Genomic DNA, 25,036 nt, shown 5'->3' with positions numbered 1-25,036 from the left:
GCAAAAGGCAGGAGTACACCCTGGACAGGTTGCCAGTCCATTGCAGGGCCACATATAGACAGACAACCACGCACACAGGCAATTTAAAATTACCAATCAACCTAATGTACATGTTTTTGGGCTGTGGGAGGAGACCAGAGTAAACCCACGCAGGCACAGGGAGAACATGAAAACTCCACACAGAAAGGCCCCTGCCTGTTCGAACCTGGGACTCGAACCCAGGACCTTCTTGCTGTGAGGCAAGAGTGCTAACCAGCCAGTAGGTGGGCTGGTAAGATAAAATGGCCCAGGTGTGAAGGAGTATGTGTGCATGGTGCTCTGCAATCACATGGTGTATTCCTGTCCCATTCCCGAGATCTTCGGATTCACCATGACCCTGACATTGATTTACTAAGTTAGTGAGTGAGAGTGAGTTCTATTTAAATGCATTCCAAAACTTTTTGAAATTTACAACTGTTCTTCCAGTAAAACTTCATGGTAAATGACACTACTTCCCCATATTATTGGTGCTGTTTGTAGGCACCCCTTGACCTGCAGGGTCTGACCCAACATGATTCATGTGAGTTCAGGGCTGAAGGGAAAGCTTAGGCCCCAGGCCTGCTGGCAGGCACCATTTAATCTTGTGTGTTCCAGCGGTGACACATAGAGTAAGCAGGAGAGCGTACATTAAAACCACAGAAACCACTCACTCCCATCAGCCACAAGAAAGGAGCTTGAAGCGCACCAAAAGATGTCTACAAACTGAAAGAGTTGGCTCAATGTCTTGGAAAATATTAGCAAAACAGTCATCATTTCTATGAAAATATTCCAGGACTGCAGCTTGATATAGCTCTTCTATGTCTCGAACTATATCTGTTTAAACATCCATTTAACAGAGAATGCAATATTTGAGTACAGCATAGATTATGTAACTGAACACACATCATAAGTCATCAAAATGTAATGATTAGAACAAAAAGGTCAGTAGAAAGATTAGCCTATTCTTTAAACGAAGAGCAGGAATAACAAAGTACCAGCAGGACTATAAACAGGTCCCTTCAATAAATATTTGCACCAGGAAAAGAATAACAGTATCTTATCAGTGCCAAAAATGAGCTTTGCCATAACAAAATGACAGTGAAACAACAGGAAGAGTAATGATCAGATTTGTATAAGATTTACACTGAGGAACACCAAGCACATCTGTTCTCAAAGCCATAACAATCACGCTGTTACTGTTTTAGTTTTAGACTACGGAAATTTATATGCTGTTATTCAATATAAACCAGAAAACAAATCAAAGTGGCATGTCTCTTTCTGATGAATTGTAATTCCTGATCTACTTTTCATTTTTAGACATGCTGACGCTGAGAGCACCTTCTTAAAATTTACACTCACCTCTGCCTAGGTCAATCTCTGTACAGCGGCGCTCCGGGTTGCTGTGTATACGGCACTTAAACACAGCTCCAGGAGAGTGAACAGAGCTACTGAAGGATGAATTTGCCCGTGGAGCTCCAACCAGAATCCTGTAGACAAGAACATGAGCTATGACTTCTTATAGTCCACTGACCACACATGTGCAGTTAAACAGTAGGTGCACAGACATATTTTGCAATTCACATGGAACGGTGAGACAAATTTTTGATTATGTTTTGGGACACCTTTTTTCTGTATCAAAGACTAATATGAGACAATAGATCAGAATTTCATCTTTCCCTTCCTGATATTTACAGCTAAATGTGTTAAAAAAGCCCTCAAAACATGACACTTTTAGCCTGAACCCACAAATTTTGATGTGATCAGAAATATTGGAAAATGTGGATGAGGGGTGTGACATTTGCCAAAACGTATTCTCAGCACAGCAATGAGACTACCATGGTACTGACTAGTGTTGTAAGCCTCATGTTTCCACACATCTGGGGTCGTCCTACCATTTATTTGTGAATGATGGAGAGGTAGAGAGCAAAAATTATTTAACTAATTATTTGTCCTTGTATTCTATGGTATGAGAGTCTCAATTGCAAAAGCATCACTGTTTAGCTTTTTAAACACTATATTCTAACTACTATCTTTATAATACACCTAGATAACTTTATCCTCTGGTGAACTGATAAACTGAGGTTGTAACCACCTCAGGTAACTCTGAGGTGGTTATAACCACTGATGCTGTGTCTGACACTGCTACCATGTCAGTAATACAGCTATGCTGAGACTAGTCCTCTGTATAAAAATATTCTGGTCACTGTCCATTGATGAATGGGATAGACACTGACAAACAGCACGCAGGTCTACAGGCTGGACTACTGTAATTCTCAGTATGTTGGCCTTCCTCATACTGCCTTACCTATTTTTTCCTTCGGTTGGTTCTAAACAGCAATGAATATGAGGTTGTTAAACGTTTTAAAGTGACATTATACGTTACGTACAGTACTTTATATCAGCCATCGGTGTCTTTAAATGTGCTTTGTAAATAAATTGTGACTTGATGGTCAACTAAATATAATGACCCATAAATGTACCTAATAAAGTTGTCAGTGAGTGCATACAGTATATAGTAAATATGTTCTTTTGCATTTACAAAACTACACACTTCAGCTTCCCCATAAACAGGAAAAAAAAAACATCACTCATTAATGTTAAATAAATAAATGGATTTAAAAAAGATCAAGTGCAATTATAAACTAATCATTGTAAGATCAGATGCGGTATTATGCAAAAAGGCGTGGTTCCAAGACTGTTGACACTTTCCCTGACCAAACTTTTGCTTTGAATCCCTGCAGCTCATAAAATTCATTATGTGATCTGCAATGAAACTCTTTCTGTGTTGTATGCATTGCATTCAATAAATGGTAACTTCAGCGCCGTAAATACTGTGCGCTTGTATCCATTCAGTTTAGGCTATTTTGCAGTTGTATGAAGATATTATTCACACTTTGAAATCTCACTTTACAGGTTTACAAATGACTCCATTGTTGTGTAATCTGCGGCTACAGATTGTTTAAATAAAGAGTTCACAGAGCCCACAAAACATTTGGTTACAGCATCCTTAGAGGATAGTCCCAATAGTTTCTGGGAAAACTCTTTCCAGTTACATGTGCGTTGTATATGTATGTATGTATGCATGTATGCACGTATGTATGCACGTATGTATGTATGTATGTATGTATGTATGTACGTATGTATGTATGTATTGTAACCTCACGGATTTCCAGAGTTACTGTTATGCACGAGTACCGTTATTACTGAACACATGAAGTTCACCGTTAGATCAGATCCGGTCCACTCACCATCGTGTGTTATCGTGGAAGTGCTCCAGAACCGAATAGCCAAAAAACGTCGCATTTGGTCCACGAAAAACCAGACGGTGTTCCAGATCAATATTGTAAGCATAAATCAAAGACAAGGACAAACACATGCAAAAAACATCCAACATTCCGCTTTTCCACGTTAGTAGTCCGGTCCTCCTGCAGTACATCCTCAACACTGCGGTGGAATTAATGGAGAAGAAGTGAAAAAAGGAGCAGATGAAATCTCGATGGTCTCAGTGGTGGACTTTAGAAGCTACATGTAAACTAAGTTACTCTCAAAAGTTTGTTATAGCGATTGTAAAACGCATTGAAATAAAAGATAAGCCTATCAGAGAGAGAAGTCAGAGTTAAGAGATAGCCGTGGCGGGGCATTAGCCTGATCATCTGCGTGTGATCGTGTTAAAGTGAACGGCTCGCGCCTGCTTTCTCTCGTTGTTCAAGTGAGCTCGCGCCAAAGACGCACGGAATTGCGCACGAGCATCACATTTCATACACCGCTCCTGGGAGGCTTCAGCGTTAATCCGCCTCAGTGTTGCCATCTATCGGACACACACACACACACACGCACACACACACCTTCCATCGACATAAAGAATACGTATAGTTAGGGATAGGGATTCATCTAATCTTAATTCTTCGGAAATCATTTTCTCTATTTATTTTAATTTTTATAAATGTAAAAGGTGCGCACGCACATATACACAGCCGCGCGCGCGCACAAACACACACGTCAGTGCACTGCCTCTGAGTTAGTTCATACATGAAAAACGCAAGTGACTTATTCAGAAACCAAACACAGGGTTGAACACTGGAATTTTTTGACTAAACTGAACCGTTCCAGGTGTTTAAAATGTACATAAATACGTGTAAGTTGAAAGATTATAATTTCAGAATTAGTTTAGGGGTTTTACATTTAAACTGGTTGAATGGTGTAGCACTTTCACATGTTATAAAGTATATATGTGCTCTATTGAAATTAACGAAATTTATAACGATATAAATATATATAAAATATATTTCGTCTGCTTATTAGTAAGTAAAAAAAATAGCAAGACATACACAGAAATCAGCAAATTGTCTGACTGTAGAGATGCACATATTTAAAGTACTAAAATTCCCACATCATTGATCCGATTTAGATTTAAAGACCCATAAATTAAAGTGGAAAGCTCATATCATATAATGCCAATATACCCCATTTTGGATCTGAGGTAAAGCTTTAAGAGTACACTACAGGTAGTACCTTTCTAGGTCAGAGAAACATACTAAAGGTATAAAAGGTGTACCCTTATAAGGGTATAAGTAAAAAGATAAAATTTTATCTTTATAAGTGTATAAGAAAGTTACACCTTTTCTCGAGTGCAGTAATTGGGAGGATGGGGAGTATAAATGGGCTCTAAGTAGACCATGGGTTCTGAGTGGACCATCTAGTGGTTCCTAGTGAAGAAAAAAAAATCGTCCAGAGAACAAAAATTGTTCACGTCTTGAGGCAAAGTGCATAAGCCTGTTAGGCTCCATCATTCCCATTAGCACCTCTTAGGAGAAGATTAGCACAAACTGAATACCTTTAACCCCAAACTACCGAAACAGCAGGTTCTCATAACTTTTCCTGTTAGGCTTATTGAATATGCTGAAAGTAACTGAATAATAAGCTTGAATCCAAACAGCAGAACAATACTGGGATTTCATGGATCAAATAATAATAATATAAAATAAATCCATCTGAACATTAAAATCACAACACTGGTCAAACATTCTGTAAAGAAAATTTTATTAGCTGTTTTAAAAGATAGCTAATAATACAGTCACAATGTGCCCTATAGTACAGTTATATAGATTCTTCTTCCAGTGATTTACAATTTACAATATGTATTTTACTTTAGTTCCCAAAAAAATACAGTAGAAGTTTAAAAAGCAGTAGTAAACAAAGTCCTATGAGACTTTGAGTTTTAAGTGATATGCATATTTACATGTGCACAGGAGACGTTACCATTCCAGCATACCATAAAGGGAGAAAATGAAAAAGGAGAAAGAACAAAAACTTACAAACTTTAGAAGGGGAAAGAAAAGAACAAAAAATCATGAACATACTACACAAAAACATATTGCACAAACTTTATATAAAATCTAGATTTTTTTAACAAGAAAAAAAAAAAACAAACAAAAAAAAAAAAAAACTTACCCCTGCTCTAAAAAGAATAATAATAAAAAAATCATAAAGTTCTAATTTTGTTGTAAAAACAAAATTAATGACAGTTGTCTGAATCTGGCACCTATCAGTCAAATTCTTCACACCCCAAGCATACATATACACAACCTGGTATATATTTCATCTCTCACACAGAAATATAAAGATAAGCGTTTATTAGGTAAGTTTATAGCAGTACTCTAGCCCCTCTGATCCATGGTCAATAGCAGCAGCAGAAGAATAGCTCTTTACCTCAAATGGGCCACGTTGAATTCACTCTTACCGGAGCCAAGGCTGTATCACACAGACACACACACACACACACACACACACACACGAGAAAGAGATCAGAAGCACAGTTATACATACTGAAGACACAAAGTAAATAAAATGAAAAATCAATTCCCTTACTTGCATCCTAATTCAATAAACAAATAATGGTTGTTTTGCACTAATGTACATGAAACATTTAACCTGCTATAGGACTGAAGTTGTACTGTGAATACTGTGACTATAGCAATTAGACATGCATAAAAAATGCAACATCTCAGCCTCTTCTGTAGTCTTACATGCTCTGAGTTTATTCTTTACACTGATTCCATGATGACATCAAAAATATTCATACAAATGCCAAAAACACACTAAGAGAGGGACATCATGGAATTCTTCTAGCATACAGATGCAGTGAAAGCTGAGCTGTTTAAGCTATATGTAAAGTAATTTAATAAAGACAGAATGTAGTGCGGTGAAAGAAACACCAAGGAGAGAAAATTGGTTCTGTCTGAACATTTAATCTGAAAATGGAGCTAACCATCACTCGGGAATCCTCCCGCTCCAGAACTTTCTGTGCCTGATCTGCTGGAAACTTCAGCATGGAAGTGATGACTTTGGCCATAGTCTGTAAACAAACAAACAAAGCGCAGATGCATCAACTTTGACTTGTGCTTTATTACTTCACTGATAAGTCCTACAATAAATCTTCATACAATAAATGTTCAATGTAAATAAGTCTATTTGTCTCTGACATGAAGTGATACTACAACAACTTCCAAGTTTAGAATAGTGGAAAAAAAGCCATCTGAAAATGCATACTGGAGTTCAACTTCAAAAGACCACAAGACTACAACCTGGCTAAAATTTCTTTTAGCTGATTTATTGGCTAATACAGAATGAAGGCATGCATTAATGGTATTAAAGCTACGGAAGATTATTGCTTGAAATCAGAACATTAGCTAACTAGCCTACTTCAGCTCCTTCCAAAGACAGGAAAATGAACTTGTCTCTGTATGGATCATAAATGAAATTGCATATTAAATTATCTTTGGTGAATATCCAAACAGTTTCAGTATCTTAGTTCCATGGTCCAAAGTGTGGGCTGTACAGAATCATCAAGAGTCATCTTCAAAACAAAACAAATAAAAAAAAATGATTTGTTCCACCAAACAATTTTTTTCTCACTTCTATTTTGAAATTTAATATAAGGGTAAACACTGTGGCCTTAGCTGGGAGGATCCAAGCACTGGCATTTCGCTACAGAAAACTGGGAGGTATGAAATGACGAAATAAATCTCTTTCATTATTAGCACAGGAAAAAATTATGCAATTTTTCCAGTAATTTTCTTCAATTGAAAAATAGGATTAGTGTGGAAAGATGTGAATGAGTACAGAATCAACTCTTTAGACCAGACTGAAGGATTAACACTTGAACTTCAGCACAGTCATGTCCTCACCATATAGTTATTAAAGTAAAACCCCCAGAGGCTGTAAACCCTTCCACCTTTCCTCCTGTTTCTTCCCATCACTTGTCTGTGAACAATTAAAACCATGCACAGGCAAAAATGCTAATTATCTGTCACATGCTGTGCAATCAGCTCCAGACACATCTGCCTGTGTGTGTTTCTGATTGTGTGTGTGTGTGTACTTGGGCTTATAAATACAACACTAATTGGAACCAGGACTGCTGCTAAGCTTTGGCTGTTCTTTTAAATTGGTATGTTGTTCTCATCATATGACGTGGCTCGCCTGCCGTGTCGCCCTCCGGACATCCGTCCTCACAGGGAGGGCTGCTGTGATGTCATAGGGCTGCTGGTTATTATAACCCAGGGGTCCCTTCTGGGTTTAGGGCCCTGTCAACTAGCCATCAATTAGCTCAGGCTAAACAGACAAAATATGTCAATTAAGACCCTGCTATGAGCACACAGGCTTTTGTGTGAATACAAACAAGGATATACATTTTGAAATGCATAGACATAATATGGTGGAAAGACGTAATCAATAATATTAATATTCAGGATTCACTAAGTCAGTGGTGATTATGCTGTTATTCTTTAAGTGAAAATGAAATTTTACCTTAGTTTCTCTGCCCATCATGTACTCAAACATGACCTTCCTCAGATACTCAAACTCCGTGGGCTCAGTGAAGGGATCAACATTGTAGTGTGAGGGTTCTGGGAGATAAAATTATTTAATCATTAGTTCAGGTAATCTATTATTACCAACTATCACTCAACACAGTTTTATCTGAAAACAGATCCTGATGGTCAGAGTTCACACAACTTGTAATCTCCCTATCTCTATTTCTTTGTATCTCTGTGTCTGTCTCTGTATCTGTCTGTCTCGCCCTCCAGCTCCTTTCTCATAATTAGAACTGGAGCAGGCAGATGACAGGATTTTGGAGTCTGCAAACTTGATTCTGCTCGGCCTACATTACTGTAACTGCAAGTTGATGGCAAGAGGATACCAGTCACCATAGGAACAGATGGAAAAGGAGATCAATGCACGGCTTTGTTTAGACATCTCATTTACTTCTTATTATCTTAGATTGTGCCTTAGCATTTAGCTCATGCACTGACATTTATAGACAGGAAATGATGGACAGGATATTCATAAATGCTTTACTATTGCTCAGATGGCACTCAAACACACGCCATTTAACATTCTAATAATCAGTCAGTAAATCAGCAGGACTGGGTGTGTTCTGGCCCCTGCCAGGATAATTAGGTTGCAGTTTACGGCAACATTTTAAAAAGTACAAAAGTGACATTGTGACTAAAATACAAAATGGTTTCTATTCATTTGGGTGGTGACTGTGAGAAATGATCAGCTAGAAACCTTCTGCCCAAGAATGAACTTTTTAAATACATCCTGGGCATACTTTTTTAAATGACAAACAAAACTATACTTAAACAGATTTCTCATAAGACCTTGGTGGAGGTGGGGATATTCTCAAAATTTTTGTATATAAGAAAATCCAAAACAAACAGAAAAGTCTGGCCAAATCCTCACTTAAACGTCATATAAACTTCTACTTCCTGACTTTCCATGTCATAGTAATTGTTGTTTACAAGCAAACAGCTGTTGACTCTTGTAAATATTGGAAACATTCAGCGATCTTTAAGAAGGTACCAAGTAGAAAAAGGCCCCTAGTCATTTGGCTCCACACAATGCTCAACTGTGTGAATCGGTCTTATGACAATCTAAGCGCAATTTATAGTAGGATGATGAAGCCACTAGCCCTCTGGAATATCCATTAAATGGCAACTGCTGACGCTCAGGCTCCTGAACGTGCCAAAAGAGACAAACTGAGGTGTCAAGCCAACTAAAACAAGCCTTTGATCATGGGGCGTAGATAAAGGAAAGAGCCATAAATAAGATAATCTGCCAAACTGACCCCGACTGAAGCCATGCTACAGCCAACAGTGGGGCCTGCAGGCAGGAAAACCGGAGACACTGAACTTTCTCACTTAACCTTCCTAACAGCACAGCTAATTCCAAACCAATGGACTAGTTAGCTGTTGTCATCATCATGAGCTTAAATCTGTTTGTGGATGTAATCACCTATAGCAAAGTTCATGATTTACATCGAACGCAACAAAGAAAGTGCTTACGAACAGTAGGATTTAAAGTGTTAATTTTGCAAGGACTGTGGACACAAACCATTTTTTAAATACTATTTTCAATAGTCTAATAGTTTAAATGTGGTTATAATGTTTAATATTTCTAAATGCTGAATCTCTGTACAATTTGGGGTGGAAGTAATCATTTGTTTTACTCAGTATATTAATCAACCTAATTAGCAACTATTTCAATCTACTTTTCCATTTAAAATTGTGTGCAAAAATATCCTTTACATTAATCCATCTGTCCTAATATAATGAATATTGTGAGAACATAATATTCATTTTATGAATCTGCAAACTAAAGCCATTCAGAACTGGGTGATTGAGAACAGAATAGTGTAAATCCAGTTGCTTTGCATGGAAGACCACCACTCAGTATTTGTAATTCTGGCTTCACATAGCAGTCCTTAGTCAAGGACAGCAAATAGTGCAGCTGGAAAATGAAACTTGTCTACATTTCGGCCAGTTTTTTTTTTTTTTTTTTTCCATTTCTAGATCATTTAAATGTTTAAGGCACTGCAGGAATATTCACCTTTTCCCAGGTGAGTCACCACCGAGTTTTTATAAGCCTTCCGTACCGTGTCCTCCAGAGTATGGATCTAAGGAAAAAAAGTAACAAAAGTCTGTTAAAGCATTAAAGCACAGAGTAGCAATGAAAAGTTAGCTCTTAATTTCCTCAATAATCAACATTTTTGCATAATATATTGAACTCTGAGGAACATCAGCATTCAAATACAAATTTCTGGCCCTTGAGATTTGCCTAATTTCCAAGACATCTGAAACAGCCATCATGACAGTAAAATGTCATGATATTTAATTGGAATAGCAGTGATGCTCTGACTGATTAACTATTTGCTAAGCAGTCAAAATGGGCTCTAACTAAATTACTGCTGGAAATGGAAAAGATATTTTAACATGGGTTAAAATTTGGTAAAATGGTTTTATGCTGCGTCACAGAGCAACTTAACACGGTCTGAGAAAAGACCAAACTGCATCGTTCTGCATGCACACATGTTTACAAAATTACCTAGTGTTGCTTAGATTCATAGACGAGTGATTCACACAATCCCTCCCACCCATTCAGCCTGGCCAATCATGCTTTGTGGGAATCGTGGCCATGGATAGCTGTAGCAAATGCTTTTGTGCTGGCATTGCAAATAATATGCAACAAGTGGTGCTGCTAGCTCAACCCCAAGTACTATTAGTTCCTGTACATGCAAGTTCTAAACTTCACCAAAAATAGCCTTAAACTAGACAAAATGGACAGAATGATGAGGAGCAGAGATGCCAAGCCAACCAAAACAAGCCTTTCATCATGGAGCATAGATAAAGGAAAGAGCGATAAATAAGCTGATCTGACAAACTGACCCTAACTGAAGCCCAGCCACAGCGGGGCCTGCAGGCACTGAACTCTCTCACTTAACCTTACAAATAACACAGTTCATTGCAAACCATGGTCTGGTTTGCTGCTGTCATCATCATAAGCTTAAAAGTGTTTGTGGTTGTAATCACCTATTTCAAAGTTCATGATTTACAGTGAACGAAGAAACTGCCTTTAAACAACAGGGTTTAAGGTGTTCATTTCAGCCAATCATGTGGCAGTAATGCAATGCAAAGGCACGAAATGCACAACACACTAAACCTTGAGATGGATGTGCAATAACAGCAGAATGACACAGAGGTTTCACTCCTGTTAGAAAAGAAGAAGAATCTGATGCTATGATGAGTACAGCCTCACACAAACTGGGTAGGCTGAAATCTGGAAATACACCAGGCTATTTTTTCCCCCTAAACTGTCCAGTTTCGATAAGTGTGACTATGAACATGGTGTTTAGTGCAAAATGCACATCACTGCAAGAACATCAGACCCATGATGCAGCACGGTGGTGGCACTGGGGCAAAACTGGGGCATTTTTCAAGGTGAGGGCAATCACAAATAGCTACAAATACCTGTGCATTTTAGTGCAAAACTCTCATAGTTTTAAAACATATTGCCACACTGAGTTGTACCCAAAAAAGACCGAATGTTGGATCAAAAGAAAAATCAAAAGAAGCTTTAAGAGTATTTGTTTACAGATGTGCACATTTATGCAACTAGCTTATTATAAGTTTTATAAAATGTTTATGATTGCTGTACATTTTGCCCTGGGGTGGGAAAAAATCTGATATGATTTATCTTGGTTTCTTTTTTACAACACAAAACCCTGCAATCTTAACAAGAATGTGAGAAGTGCAAGTATAGCCCACAAAACCCAGTTCAAGCACTTCCTGTGTGGTGCAAGAAGCAGTGTGAGAGGCATCATAGTTTAATTATGGACTTTTACAGTAAAAGTAAACAGATGTGCTGAGTAACGAACTTGAGTTCATGGGGACTTCCAGTTTTGTTTTGCCAAAGGGGAGATGGAGCCTGAGAACATGAGGTAGAAAATATGCTCTGAACTTTACACTTCTGGCTCTGTTCTTGGTCCAGACTTACCCTATCTTGGTATTCCTGCTCTTTTAGCCTGGCTTCACTAAGCAGGGTGGTCTTCTCGGCAAGATGAACCTAAGTAGGGGAGAAAGTTGAGAGTGAAATGTTTAAATGATGAATCTGTCTTTATGAGGCCTAGTCCACACGTACACGGGTATTTTTTAAAACTTTTTTTTTAAAAATTTTTTCCTCCTTCGTTTTTAAAAAAAATCTCGTCCACGTGAAAACGCAAAAACGTGGTCTGAAACGCTGTCAAGAGCATGCAAAACAGAGGTGGCAATATAATCTCAACCGTAAAGCCATGTTGGCCAATCAGAAGCCTGAGACGCCGACTTCACAAGCAGTGTTGCCAGATTCTGCCCAATTGGGCTTCTTTTGGTCACGTCTCACCGGGAAAAAGTGCATTGGGCGGGTTGATAAAATCTGGGGTGTTTTTTTTTTATGCACCTGGCGGGTTTTTATTTTTGACTATAAACGTGATATTTTATTAATTTTCTGTTCAAACAATTAAATAATGTGTAATATGTAATGTTGACATTTTAATTATATGGTTCAGTTTAGCCAATAAGGTTCAGGAGAGTCCTGTCCAGTCAGACTTCAGTCTTGATTAGCGGGTTGTTGTAATCGTTCTACTCGTTAAGCCGATATCACAAAGTTATTAACTGTTATAACTGTTTGTTATTGTATTAGCTATAACAGTGGGAGTTTTGGGCTGGTATTTTTTTTTTTAAATGGGCGGGTTTTAAGCTGTAGTTGGGCCTGAAATCTTCAGTCCAATCTGGCAACCCTGTTCACAAGCCAAAAATCTACAGTTTTGCTGTCTAAACGATAACACTGAAACCGGAGATTTTAAAAAACTTCACCCTGGCAGGAGTTTTCAAAATGTTCGGTTTCAGTGACTTGATGCTGCGTTTGCGTGTGGACGAACGGCCAAACCGCATAAAAAAAGCTGCGATTTTAAAAATACCCGCGTTCGTGTGGACAGGGCCCGAGCCTCCAAGGGACATTTCTGGCAAGTTGACTAATAACTGCCATCCCCTGAGTAGTGTATTTAAGAGTGAATGCACTTTTAATATAATTCAACATTTAAAACGGCAGAAAAAATAACTAACCTGAAGTTCCTCAACACTCTAAAAGACAAAAGGGAAGCAAAAAAAGGTGAGATCCAATACACAACAATATAGCAACCACACTAACAAACATGACATGGAAACATGTAAATTATTTTAATTATAGCCATGTAGCAAAGTACTGAACGGAAGCAAATTTGTTTTGTAAATACTGCATGTTAAATTTAAGATTAGGTTCTGTTAAAACCCACTAACCCAGTGATGACTATAAGATGTTGCAAACAGTTGGTCTATGAAAAACAATGGACAGAATTAGAACTGTCTACAATTGGGCCTCCTAAAATAATAGACATAGTAACTGACTGATTCTTGTTTTTGCAATGGACAAAAAGGTCAAAAACACATGTATATACGAGTTTCATCCTGCCTGACTCTGGCCTCAAAATGTGCTCACATGAGAATGAGGCTCAACATAAATCTACCTCCAAAGCCACTCTCTGAGGGGTTAATTGAAAACGGATTTAGGGAATCACCATCCCAGGATAGTCCAAACTGTTGTAGAAACTCTATCCAAAAAAGATTTCTTTGGCAAGCAGCCGTTTTCTTTCAGTAAGCATTCCGCCATAACAACAATTCTTAGTGATCTGTCCAAAGCTGAGGGAACCAAATGGTACATTTTATGAGGAGGTAAACAGCACCATCTGGTAGAAGTCGTGGGAAAATCTTACACATACCTGAGGACCACTGAGACTCCTTTGCTGCAACTCCTCCAGCTCCTTCTTTACCTCCAACACTCGAGTGCCCATTTCTTCTTCCCGACTCTACAAAGACAGCATATAATACTACATATATATCCATGTAGGTTTCACTTATTTAACATAAAATATGTCTGCAAGCTACATTACTTATACAGCAAACTACACTGGTCATGAACGCAAATAATTAACATTGTTGTCTGTCAGAATGTTAAGTGTGGATATAAAATCCTTTAGGCATATATCATATAAACCACTCTGTGGGGAACTAGTGGAGGTTTATGTAGGGGGTAATAGTTTCCTCATGATTCTGATTACTTGCTGAAGTGCAAGGTTATTGCAAGCCGATAGTCTAAAAGGATTGACCACCCCTCATATTACTGATGCACCTTCTCTATGATACTAAATATGGCAAATTTGTTTTTTTCCACTGTCAGCTTAAACTATGTTTTTTTTGCACCTGAAGAATTTGCTCATAACGTTCGATACTTCTTTTTAGGTCATCATCTTTCTGGGAAATAATCTTTTGAAGTTGATTAACTTCCTCTCGATGGATTCCCATTAGTTCTGCTTCAACCCTTTGCGCCTTTTCTGTATGAAGACAGAACAGAAACAGAAACAGCCTTTATTTGTCACATATACATTACAGCACAGTGAAATTCTTTCTTCGCATATCCCATCCTTGGAGGTTGGGGTCAGAGCGCAGGGTCAGCCATGATACGGCGCCCCTGGAGCAGAGAGGGTTAAGGGCCTTGCTCAAGGGCCCAACAGTGGCAACTTGGCGGTGCTGGGGCTTGAACCCCTGATCTTCCGGTCAACGACCCAGAGCCTTAACCACTTGAGACAACAGAGATGAGACAATTAAGCTCATACAATCTTTCACCAGTTATTCTTAAATCCCAAAACAGACAAAGTGAAAACATATGGCATAAAATACAGGACATTGTTACTGCTGATTTATTCCCCAAAAAGATTGTAGGTACCAAAAAGAGGCTGTACCATGTAAATAACATTGTCCTCTTACCAACTGCTTCTTTCACTGATGCTTCAAGCTCTTTGTCCTTTAGAGCTACCTGGGTGTTGAACTCTCTCATCATCTGTTTAAGTGCAGAGTTTTGCTTCATTTCCAAATCCTCCACTTCAAGCCTGTAAAATATATCAACAATGGTTTAATGAACCATTCAAAAAGTCAAATGAACTATTTTCTGCCAGGTTTGTTTCTTACTTCAGCTTTTTCTCACTCTCTTCTGCCATTTCTTTCCTCATATATTCCAGGTCCTTTTCATGTTCCTTCCTTAAGGAGCGAAGGTCTTTCTGTAACCGTGTATAATCTTTTTGAATCTTCTGCTTCTCGTTTTCAACTTCCACTAGTTTTCGCTGCAGACTGTTCTCTGAGCTTTTAGAGCCATCAGTAAGGCATTCTTCAACTGTCTGTCCTAGTCCCAGCTGTAAGTTCTCCTGGACTTTAAACTGACCCTCCTTCTCCTCCAGTCTCTTACAGAGCTCTTGGAGCTTCATCTCATAGTCTTTCACCAAGAGATCCTTTTCAGCTTCCCAGGCTTCTTGTTTTAATTTAGAGTCCTGTTCTCCTGCATACTGTGCAGGCTCCATTTCTAAGAGATTGTTAGTTTTTTCCAAAGAGCACTTATCCATTTGCATGACATTAGTCTCTTTAACCTGGACCTCAAGACTCAAGCAAGTCTTCTGAAGCTCCTGAACCAGTGCTATTTGTTCACATAGCTCTGCTTTAAGTTGGGTGATTTCAGCTTGACAGGTAGTGTTCTGTTCTTCAGATTCAATAAGTTTGGCTTCCAGCTCTCTGATTCTTGAAAAGGCCTCTTCCTCTCTTTCATTTACTGTAGCAGCAGTAGGAGCTGCCAATTCCTCCTTGTCCATGTCCTTTGATGTTTGCAAAGGGTTCTCCTTTTCTAATTGTCCATCACATAGTACTTGCTCCAGGTGCTTTTTGTGCTCTTCCATTAGATTATTAATGGCCTCCTCCATTTTTCTCCCATTCTCCTCCAAACTCTTCACTTCTTCTTCCTTCTCATTCTGCCTCTGCTTGATGTCCTCCAGCTGTACCTGCAGATCCCTGATAGTCTGCTCCTTCTGCTCAATCTGTGAATTCAGCTGCTTACGAATCAAGCTAATTTTTTGCTCAGCTTTCTTTTTCAGTTCAGCTACTTTACTTGCACTCTCTTCGGCTGCTTTCAAAGCCTCCTCCTTTGACTTTAAGATTTCTGCCTTTTCCTTCCCAAAGTCTCCTTGCTGGCTTTCCAGTTGCTGTTTGACATTTTGGAACTCTTTCTCTAAAGCCTGAAGTTTTTCTTCGGTTTCACAGATAAGATCACTTTTATGAGAACACTGCTCCTTGGTTTGCTGAAGCTGTTGAATCAGCTCCATCTTTTCACTCTCCCTCAAGTTTTGGTGGTGCTGCAAATCCGCCTCTAGCTGCTTCTGTTCTGTTGTCTGCAAGTTGATTCGTTCCTCTAGCTCACTTATCTTCTTTGTGCAGTTGTCCAACTCTAAAGTCAAGGCACTTACCCTCTGTTCTTTCTCACTCAGAACCTGGTCCATCTCTGACTTACTGATAGTCTGATTGTCAATACTGGCATTGAGTCTTTGTAGATGCTCATCCTTTTCTGCTATCTGCTTCTCCATGTCCTCTATCTTGCATTGAAGAGATTTGAAAGTGTTGTGGTTCTGAGCAAGCTTGGAGTCTGTCTTCCTTTTCAGTTCGGACAGTTTATTCCTGAGTGTATCGACTTGTTCAACAGCTAAGCCCTTTTCCTTTTCCGCTCGTTCCACAGCCTCCTCCATCTGGCTTTTGATACTTTGTTTTTCTTCATTGTGCTGCTGATTCAGCAGAGCTATGGCTTCCTCCGTCTTAGTTATGCTACCCGATAACTGGTTCTTTAGGTCATCTATGATGCGCTCCAAATTACTGATATGCAAAATATTTGCTTTAAGGTTTTCTGATATGTTTTTGTTTTCTTCATCAAGTTTTTCGATATAAAGAACTTTCTCAGAAAGTACTTGGGAATGATTGTTAGCATCATTTTGCAAAGACTCTTTCTCAATTGTTAAGGCTTTAAGATTCTCAGAATTTGCATTTAACTGAAGAGCCATTTGTTCAAGTGAGTTCTTAAGGCTCTGGCTCTCCTCTATGGCTTGCTGAAGCTCTTTCTCTAAAGAACAGATAGTGTCATTCTTTGTCAAAATGACATTTTTTAAATGGCACAATTTCCTCTGATTACATGTAACCCTATTTTGGAGCTCATTCACCTTCGCCTCGACTCTTGTGCACAGATAATCTGAGAGATCATTTAGCATTGCCTGTGCACCTTGACATTGCTGCTCCAGCTCCTTACTCATGCCACAGATTTGTGTCAAAAACTCTGTTTCCTTATTTTGAAGCTCAGTAGCTTTCTCCTCAAGACTCCGCTGTAGGTTCTCACCTTCCTCACTTCTGGAAGCTTCAAGTATATTAAGCTTCTTGCGTGCATCTTCTAGCTCTTCAGACAATGCCTGAAGTCTCTCTTTACTTGTCTTTGAAGTCTCCTCAGCCTTAGTGAGCTGGTCCTGAAAGAGGTTCCTTTCATTTAAAGCCTGGTTTAGGTTTTTCTCTACAGACTCTACTTGCTTTTTGAGGACGTCCTCCACTTTAGCCAAGCTTTCCAATTTGACTGCAGCTTCTCGGAGCTCTGTCTGGAGTTTCTGTACTGTGGTTTCTCTCATTGAAAGCTCTTCCCTAAGGTTCTTTAATTCTTGAACCATTTGTTCCTTCTCCTCTCTGTTTGTTAAAAGCTGCTGAGAGATGTCCTCTAATTCCTGCACTTTTTCTTGCAAAGACAGGGTATGCTTCTCCTGCAGCTCCTCCTCCTGCTGGCTTAGCTTCTCCTGCCAAACATGAAGAAGCTCTTCTTGCTCCAGCCTATGAACCTCTTGAATCTTTTCTAACTGCTCCTTGTGATTTGCCTCCAAGTCAGATAAAGCACTGCTGAGGCCCTCTGAGTTTGCCTGGGCCATCTGAAGAATCTTATCTTTAACCTGTTGGTCTTTTTCTTGCAGCTCTTTATCTTTCTTGGCTATCTCTGCTTTAGCACTTTGTTCCTGTTCATGAAGCTTTTTCTTTAACTTTTCCTGAATTTCTTTGGCTTTCTGTTTGAATTTCTCCATTTTGGTCTCCTGGGATTTCAACTTGTTATCCATTTCTTTTCTTAGACTCTCAACTCTTTTCTCATGAGAGCTTCTCTCCTCATCTAACTGCTTGTTTAGCCGATTTTGCTCCTCTTGCATTGCTTGGTGTGACTGGGCATGTGCATTTACTTTTTCAGCCAGGTCATTCAAGGATTGCTGTATCTTCTGCTGTAATTCATCATTTTCATTAGTCTTCTGTTGGAGACACTCTTCTTTCTGCTTGCAGTCAATCCGACCTTCTTCAAGAAGTCTTTCCAAGCTTTGCACTTGACTCTTTGACAGATTCAGTTCCTCTTTCAGTGAAATACTCTGAGCATCGGCCTGAGCAAGGGACTCTTTCTCAGACTGTGCAACACACCGTAGGTCTTCAATTTCCTTTAATATTGCCTCCACATCCTGTTTAGCCTTTGCAGCATCTTCCTGTAAGATTCTTTCCCTTTCAACATATTGTTCAAGCTCTTTATCCTTTTCCTCTAGCACCAACCTTAGCTGATTTAGCTCTTCTTTCAGAGTCTTCTCTAGTCCTTCTAGCATCTGCTCATGTTGACGCTTTAGGTCATCAACCTCCATCTGAAATTTCGACTGCTCTTCCGTGAGTCTCACATCAAACTCGGTCCTAGCTGACTCATTAGCTGCATCGGCTGCGAGTTTCTCCTCTAGCTGCTCTTTAAACTTATGCATCTCACTGAGCTCTGAGGACAGAGCCTCCAGCTCGGCCTGCTTGATATCCAGTTTCTCCAACATTTTTTGGTTCATTTCCTTAACATGCTCTTGAAACTCTAGTTCTTTGTCTTTCATCATCGTGTCAATCTCAGACTTGTGTTTCTGCACAAGCTCTTCAACAACAATAGAGTGCTGGAGGTTCAAAGCGCCTGTCTGTTCTGCCAACACTTTCTCCAGCTCCTGCTGATGCCTTTCTTTTAGGGCAGCTATTTCACCTTCATATTTCTTCCTCTGTTCTTCAATCTCTGCTGAGAACTGATCTGCCTGGGTAGCTTCTCCCTGTGACACCTTGGCCAAGGAACTCTCTAGCTCAAGAATTTTCTAAAAGAAAGCAACCTTTCTTTGTTAGTTTTCAACTTCAACAAGACATCGAATTCAGTCACCCTTAAAAACTTAAAATAATAATGTATAGTTGACTATGTAGTCAGTAGATCAACTAAACCCACTTCAGATAAATCCTGCTGGAAGATGATTATATTAACTTACCGTTCTTGCACTCTCCAGCTCTAGTTGCAGCTCCCTTGCTTTGGCCTCTCCTTCAGCCTGTACAGCTGACTTCTGTAGCTCTGCTTCCTCCACAGCCAAAGAGGCCTGCTGCTCCTTCTCCTCTGCTGCTTTCAATAGCTCCTTACGATAATTTTCCTGAACAACAAACAATTCATCACACATTTCATGTCTGTACAATTATATAATAAATAATTAAAATCTTTAAGGTGAGTACAAATAATACAATAAATTTACCACTGCCTCATTTATCTGAATACTCATTTGCTTGTCCTTGTTGGCCAGATCTTCTAAGTGCTGTCGCTCCATTTCCGCAATCCTATCTTCTGTAGACTTCTGAAAACACAAAACAAGGGGGAAAAAAGTTGAAGTTGAAGTTGAGGTTTTTCCTATCTTCAACTCATGATGTCAGGTTTGCAGTGAAGCTGTATCAGTCTGGCACCAACAACCATGGTCAAGGTCACCAAGATCACTTTTTTTTTTTTTTCACATTCTGATCTTTGATGTAAACAGTGAACATTATATGCAACTTGATGGTTGATCAGCTAAATGCAAAGGTGTACAGGTGCTCCTAAAAATTGGATATTTTAGATCAACACTAAAACACACCATATTTTATTCATTTGGGTAGTCTGTTTTTGTATTTAATTTATTTGAGCATGTTAATTTATCAAAATATGGATTTGTTTATTTGTACAGGTGTATCAGGAATATCATTATGACCACTGACAGGTGAAGTGAATAACACTGATTATCTCCGCATCATGGCACCTGTTAGGCCAAGGATCACTGATGCACGTAGGGAGCGAAGTCTGGATCTGACAGACAAACTACTGTTGCTAATGCTTGTTCTGATAGAAAGGTGTTAGAATACACAGTGCATCACAGTTTGTTGCGTATAGGGCTGCATAGCCACAGACCAGTCAGGGTGCCCATGCTGACCTCTTTTGCATCGCCAAAAACGCACGTGAGCATCAGATCTGGACCATGAAGCAATGGAAAAAAGTGGGCTGGTGTTATGAATCATGTTTTCTTTTACATCACATGGATGGCCGAGTGCGTGTGTCGCTTACCTGGTGAACACATGGCACCAGGATGCACTATAGGAACAAGGCAAGCCAATGGAGGCAGTGTCATGCGTTGGGAAATGTTCTGCTGGGAAACCTTGGCCATCCATGTGGTTGTTACTTTGACACATACCACCTACCTAAGCATTGTTGCAGACCATGTACACCCTTCCATAGAAACAGTATTCCCTGATGGCTGTGGCCTCTTTCAGCAGGATAATGTGCCATGCCACAAAGCAAAAATGGTTCAGGAATGAGCACAGAATGAGATCTCAATCCAGCCAAGCATCTGTGGGATGTGCTGAACAAACAAGTCTGATCCATGAAGGCCCCACCTCACATATATTTTTTTATTTCTGTTTGCCTGTTGAATGCATACTTTTTTTATTGGTTTACTATCATGACACGTGCGGTAATTTGAGCATTTTCCATCATGCTCTAATTAATGCAGACCAGACAGGTCAATTGTGCTCTAGTAAGCAGAAGCTGAAATCATCGCAGAAACATGAAAATTAGTAGCATATTTATAAAGGGATTTATCTGACTTTGCTAAATTTCTCCCTAGTAAATAACTACATATGTCTGGTTAGATCAAGCTTTCAGCACTTTTAAACATGCTGATTACAAAGCAAGGATGCTGAATCTCCCTGAATCTGTAGATAAATAAAATGTATCAACTAGCATAACTTCTAGAATTGGTGAGAAATGTTTTAGGCTACATTCACACATTGCCAGTTGCTGCACTATTAAGTCACAGGTATGCATTCCTACCACTGGTTGCCATAGAAGTAATGCTTATCAGTGTGTGACACAACTAGCATTCTACTTGAGAGCAAATCAGTTTTCTCGCCAATTATAAAATGAAATATTCTAGAAAGTATATATATATATATATATATATATATATATATATATATATATATATATATATATATATATATATATATATATATATATATACACAGCTCTGAAAAAAATAAGAAAGAGACCACTGCCCAATCTCCAGATTTGAACCCTATTGAAAACCTCTGGAATGTCATCAAAAGGAAGATGGATGGTCACAAAACATCAAGCATAGCTGAGCTGTTTGCTTTTTTGCAAAAAAAGTGGTGTAAAGTTCCCCAACAGCAATGTGAAAAACTGGTGGAGAGCATGGAGCCAAAACGCATGTAAATCGGGGTTATTCCTCCAAATACTGATTTCTTAATATTATTTAGCCAAAGCATTAACACAATTTGTTTACAAATTATTTACATTTGTTTTATTAGAGTTACATGCAAATACTGCATGATCTTGGGTTATTTTGGTGTGTTGTCATTTCCTTTAAATATACACTCTAATAACAATAGTTATATTTTGAATTTAGGAGAAATATTGTCAGCAGTTCACAAAAAATGAAACAAAACTGTTCATCTCACCAACACATGCACCTGGAAGAAAAAAATATAAGAAACTGATTATTTTGCTGTGGTCTCTTTTTTTTCCAGAGCTGTATATATGTGTATATGTGTGTATATATATATATATATATATATATATATATATATATATATATATATATATATATATATATATACACACACACACACACTCAGGTCACTGGAAGATGGCAGCTTTCTTTAAAAATGCGTAATTGCTCTGTCACTACAAGTCACTGTGTGTGAACATAGCATTAGAATTGAGATCATTTACTTTATTAAGAAAAGGTTTGGTCGGAGTTTAATTCGATTTTAATTCAAGATTTCACTTGCCAGCAGGCTCTTGGGCACAATTACAAATGTGTGTGATTTGCGACGCAGACATTTATAATTTTTGCTAGTTTCCTGATCACTATATTCACATTCACTCTTTTGTCAATTAAGAAAAACTTTGTTCTTTTCTACTTTAACATAAGAAATGACACCTATTTGAAGAAATGACACAGTACTTTTTACTTAAATACACTACTTTAATAGCACCCTAATGTTTCTTTCTTGCTTCAGGTAACATCATATAAGTTTTGTGAGGTTCTCAATTAATATTCATCATCTTCACTGAACAATATGCAGAATTCTGCATGCACCAGGTAATTCTTTTAATTGTAGATTATTTTATTTCTAACTACAGTGTCTGATATATTGCTAAATAATAGCACCTTCATGATGGTTATGACCTCCTGTTTGACCCTGGTGAGCTCCTGTTGTAAACTCCGCCTCTCCTCCTCACTGGCCTGCTCCACCTGCTTCACCTGCTCTTCCATGCGCTCCTGCAGCTGACGCCGAGCTTCTTCTGCTCTCTGTGCCATGGCCAGGGCACGTTCCAACTCCTCAAATGCTATGTGAAGACCACACATTCTAAGCAATTATAATACTCTCACAAAAGAGGACGAGTAAAGAGAAAGAGAAACTGTTTCATGCTCTCTTTCACCTGCTTTCTCTGCTTTCTCTCGCTGTTCCTGTAGTTCTTCCTTTTGGCCCACTACCTGCTGGATCTTGGTGCGCAACTGTGCAATCTCCTCCTCCTTCATCTCCAGAGTCTCATGCATCTGCCTCTTGGTCTCTGCAATAACCATGCCCTAAAAAATCCAAAAGAAAACAGCAGAAACATAACAATGGCTTTTATCAGGCTTCAATGAGCATTTGTATATGCCTTTTACCTGATTTTAATCTGATTCATTATCAAACAGAATTCTCGTCAGGTGTGAGGTGTGTGATTTTAGTTAGAAAAACTCATTCACTTCAGAAGCTCTACAACCGTTTAAGATCCTTATTAATGTGAAGGTAATGAGTTCATTATGTAGAGCAAAAGAATATACTCCTGGCTGCATATCAGGCAGATCATTACTATAAAAACAATGTGCTGACCACAGCTATGCACAACAAGAATGACTGTGCAGAATTCTATTCATCAACACAATCTGAAGTATCTTTTCTGACATGTTGAGCTGAAAACAAACATGCCAATCCCACATAATTATCGTTGACCTTCAGAAAAGAGGTTGAAGGCTAATACTCAGCCAAGAACTGAGAAGCAACCTGTGTAGTTCACATCACTCCAGATCACGTGAAGAAGTACTCAGAGCAGAAACTATTTTCTTTTCTTGACTCCATTATCAAAAAGAAAATGATTTTTTATGTAGTAATAAAGTATCATGTACTGTACACAAGGCATTTTTTAAAGTACTTGAAAAATAAACAGCTTGAAAAGATGAAATCAGAGTGATAACATAATTTATTCTTTAGTTTTACAGACAAGCTGGAGTGGAGTGTTCTTCCAGTCACATGGCTCTTGTGAACAGCTGTCTGACAGCACTGATGAGCCCTACACGAGGCCTCTATCTGTCTGAAAACACTGTTACTTTTACCTTGTCTTGCTCCAGCTGCTCAATGAGGTTCTTGGCATCCCTCAGCTGTGTTATCAGCTTGGTCTTCTCACTGGTGTGAAGGTCCTGAGAAAATTAAATGAGAACTAAGTATTCCAAGGACTGGGTTTTTTTTATGCCTGAAGCCTTTCAGCAGTAGTTAAAAATTCAACACAACATTCCTCCTAAAACAAGAAAGACTGAGAAAGAATGTATTGAGTGTAAAATAAATCAAACATATTGCCTGTACTAATAAGCTAGTTAGCACAAGACTACATATTTTTGTCTCAAGCAGTTAAATATTGAAATTAGGTAATGTTAACATTCCATTTTACCAAATATTTTAGATATAATTCTTTAATGAGCAGTACATTCTCAATGACTCAGAAATCCTATTGATCAAATGATCATATTTTACTTAATTAAAACAAAAGAAAAGACGAGATAAATGTAATAAAGTTTTGTAAGCATCAAAGCCCAAATAATGATCAACAGAATGGAGTTTCAGGCATCTTTCTTTTATATAACCAGCAATGAGGCAATGAGGTATAATAATTAAAATAATAATAATTCATATGTTATAAATATGATGTTTTCATCACAAATCCAGAGTATAACGTTTAACAGAAATATAAATGTAATTTCTAAATATAAATGTAATTACAATCCTAACACCAATTTGAGTATTCAGTGAGACACAGCACCTAGACACACTAGCCACACTAACACCCCCTACGCTGCCCCATTAACATTTCCCAGTCTTTCAATTTCTAATGTATTTGTATGATTTCTGCAAGAATGCCCCCCTCGTAGAAATTTTTATGTTACTATGTTACCTTTAAGAAAATAAAACAATGTAATTTAACTGATATTTTGGCTGCATTTTAGAGCTTGGGAGCTTTTTTCTCTGAACTATCCAACCCATTTTATTCAAGATTATCTTTAGATTCAAGTTGACATTACTTATACACATTAAAATTTTGAAAAAATCATGGATGCTCTGGCTATGCTTTAGTGACCAAGGGTGAAACTAGACCAACAGGCTTCAACCAAAACATTTTGTAGGCCATAGAATATTGTTACACACTGATGATTAAATATTGATGTGCAAGTGATTCAGTGTGGGGTTTTTTTGTGGTAAAGTGTAGTAATGATTTTTTGCATTCTGTTTAAGACCTTAGTTTCATAACTTTTGCTACTGTACAGTTCCATAAGAACATCAGGTAAATAAATACATACCTTCATCTTTTCCAGTTCTTGCAGTCTCTCCTGCAGCTGCTGCTGCAGGGCGTCATTCTCACTGCTGAGCTGAGCACTGCGCTCTTTGCTGGTGTTTATCAGCTCCTTGCAGCGCTGCAGCAGCATCTCCTGCCTCCGCACTCGCTTCTGCAAAACCTCCAAGTCAGCAGTGTTCCCTGGTTCACCACTGCCCCCTGCTGCACATCCACACACATCTTTAGTCGTTTAGTCGGTCTGGACATTAAGTATGTACAAGTGAAATTTTGTTGTATTCCCAATCACATATATCATATA

The 25,036-nt window shown here is 38.5% G+C and overlaps 2 protein-coding genes across 2 annotated transcripts in view; both read right to left on the bottom strand.

Moving 5' to 3' along the window:
• Nucleotides 1-3,749, bottom strand: part of itga9 (integrin, alpha 9) — a 66,501-nt gene extending 62,752 nt beyond the window's left edge. Inside the window, exons 1-2 of the mRNA XM_058382891.1 lie at nt 3,267-3,749; nt 1,378-1,505 (exon numbers count right to left, since the gene is read on the bottom strand). Coding sequence (XP_058238874.1) covers nt 1,378-1,505; nt 3,267-3,454 — 316 coding nt within the window. The 5' untranslated portion in view covers nt 3,455-3,749. The remainder of the gene's footprint in view (nt 1-1,377; nt 1,506-3,266) is intronic.
• Nucleotides 3,750-5,041: 1,292 nt separating this feature from the next.
• Nucleotides 5,042-25,036, bottom strand: part of golga4 (golgin A4) — a 30,227-nt gene continuing 10,232 nt past the window's right edge. The window contains exons 10-25 of the mRNA XM_058381566.1: nt 24,743-24,939; nt 23,507-23,590; nt 22,570-22,717; nt 22,298-22,476; nt 19,334-19,432; nt 19,079-19,234; nt 14,895-18,913; nt 14,694-14,815; nt 14,130-14,260; nt 13,649-13,735; nt 12,957-12,974; nt 11,851-11,919; nt 9,907-9,973; nt 7,825-7,922; nt 6,287-6,373; nt 5,042-5,769 (exon numbers count right to left, since the gene is read on the bottom strand). Coding sequence (XP_058237549.1) covers nt 5,755-5,769; nt 6,287-6,373; nt 7,825-7,922; nt 9,907-9,973; nt 11,851-11,919; nt 12,957-12,974; nt 13,649-13,735; nt 14,130-14,260; nt 14,694-14,815; nt 14,895-18,913; nt 19,079-19,234; nt 19,334-19,432; nt 22,298-22,476; nt 22,570-22,717; nt 23,507-23,590; nt 24,743-24,939 — 5,576 coding nt within the window. The 3' untranslated portion in view covers nt 5,042-5,754. The remainder of the gene's footprint in view (nt 5,770-6,286; nt 6,374-7,824; nt 7,923-9,906; nt 9,974-11,850; nt 11,920-12,956; nt 12,975-13,648; nt 13,736-14,129; nt 14,261-14,693; nt 14,816-14,894; nt 18,914-19,078; nt 19,235-19,333; nt 19,433-22,297; nt 22,477-22,569; nt 22,718-23,506; nt 23,591-24,742; nt 24,940-25,036) is intronic.

Source organism: Hemibagrus wyckioides, linkage group LG03, assembly GCF_019097595.1.
Source record: "Hemibagrus wyckioides isolate EC202008001 linkage group LG03, SWU_Hwy_1.0, whole genome shotgun sequence".
In the NCBI taxonomy this organism is placed as follows: Eukaryota; Metazoa; Chordata; class Actinopteri; order Siluriformes; family Bagridae; genus Hemibagrus; species Hemibagrus wyckioides.
The sequence above is the reverse complement of the archived record's forward strand: the minus strand, read 5'-3'. Positions and strand labels throughout refer to the sequence as shown.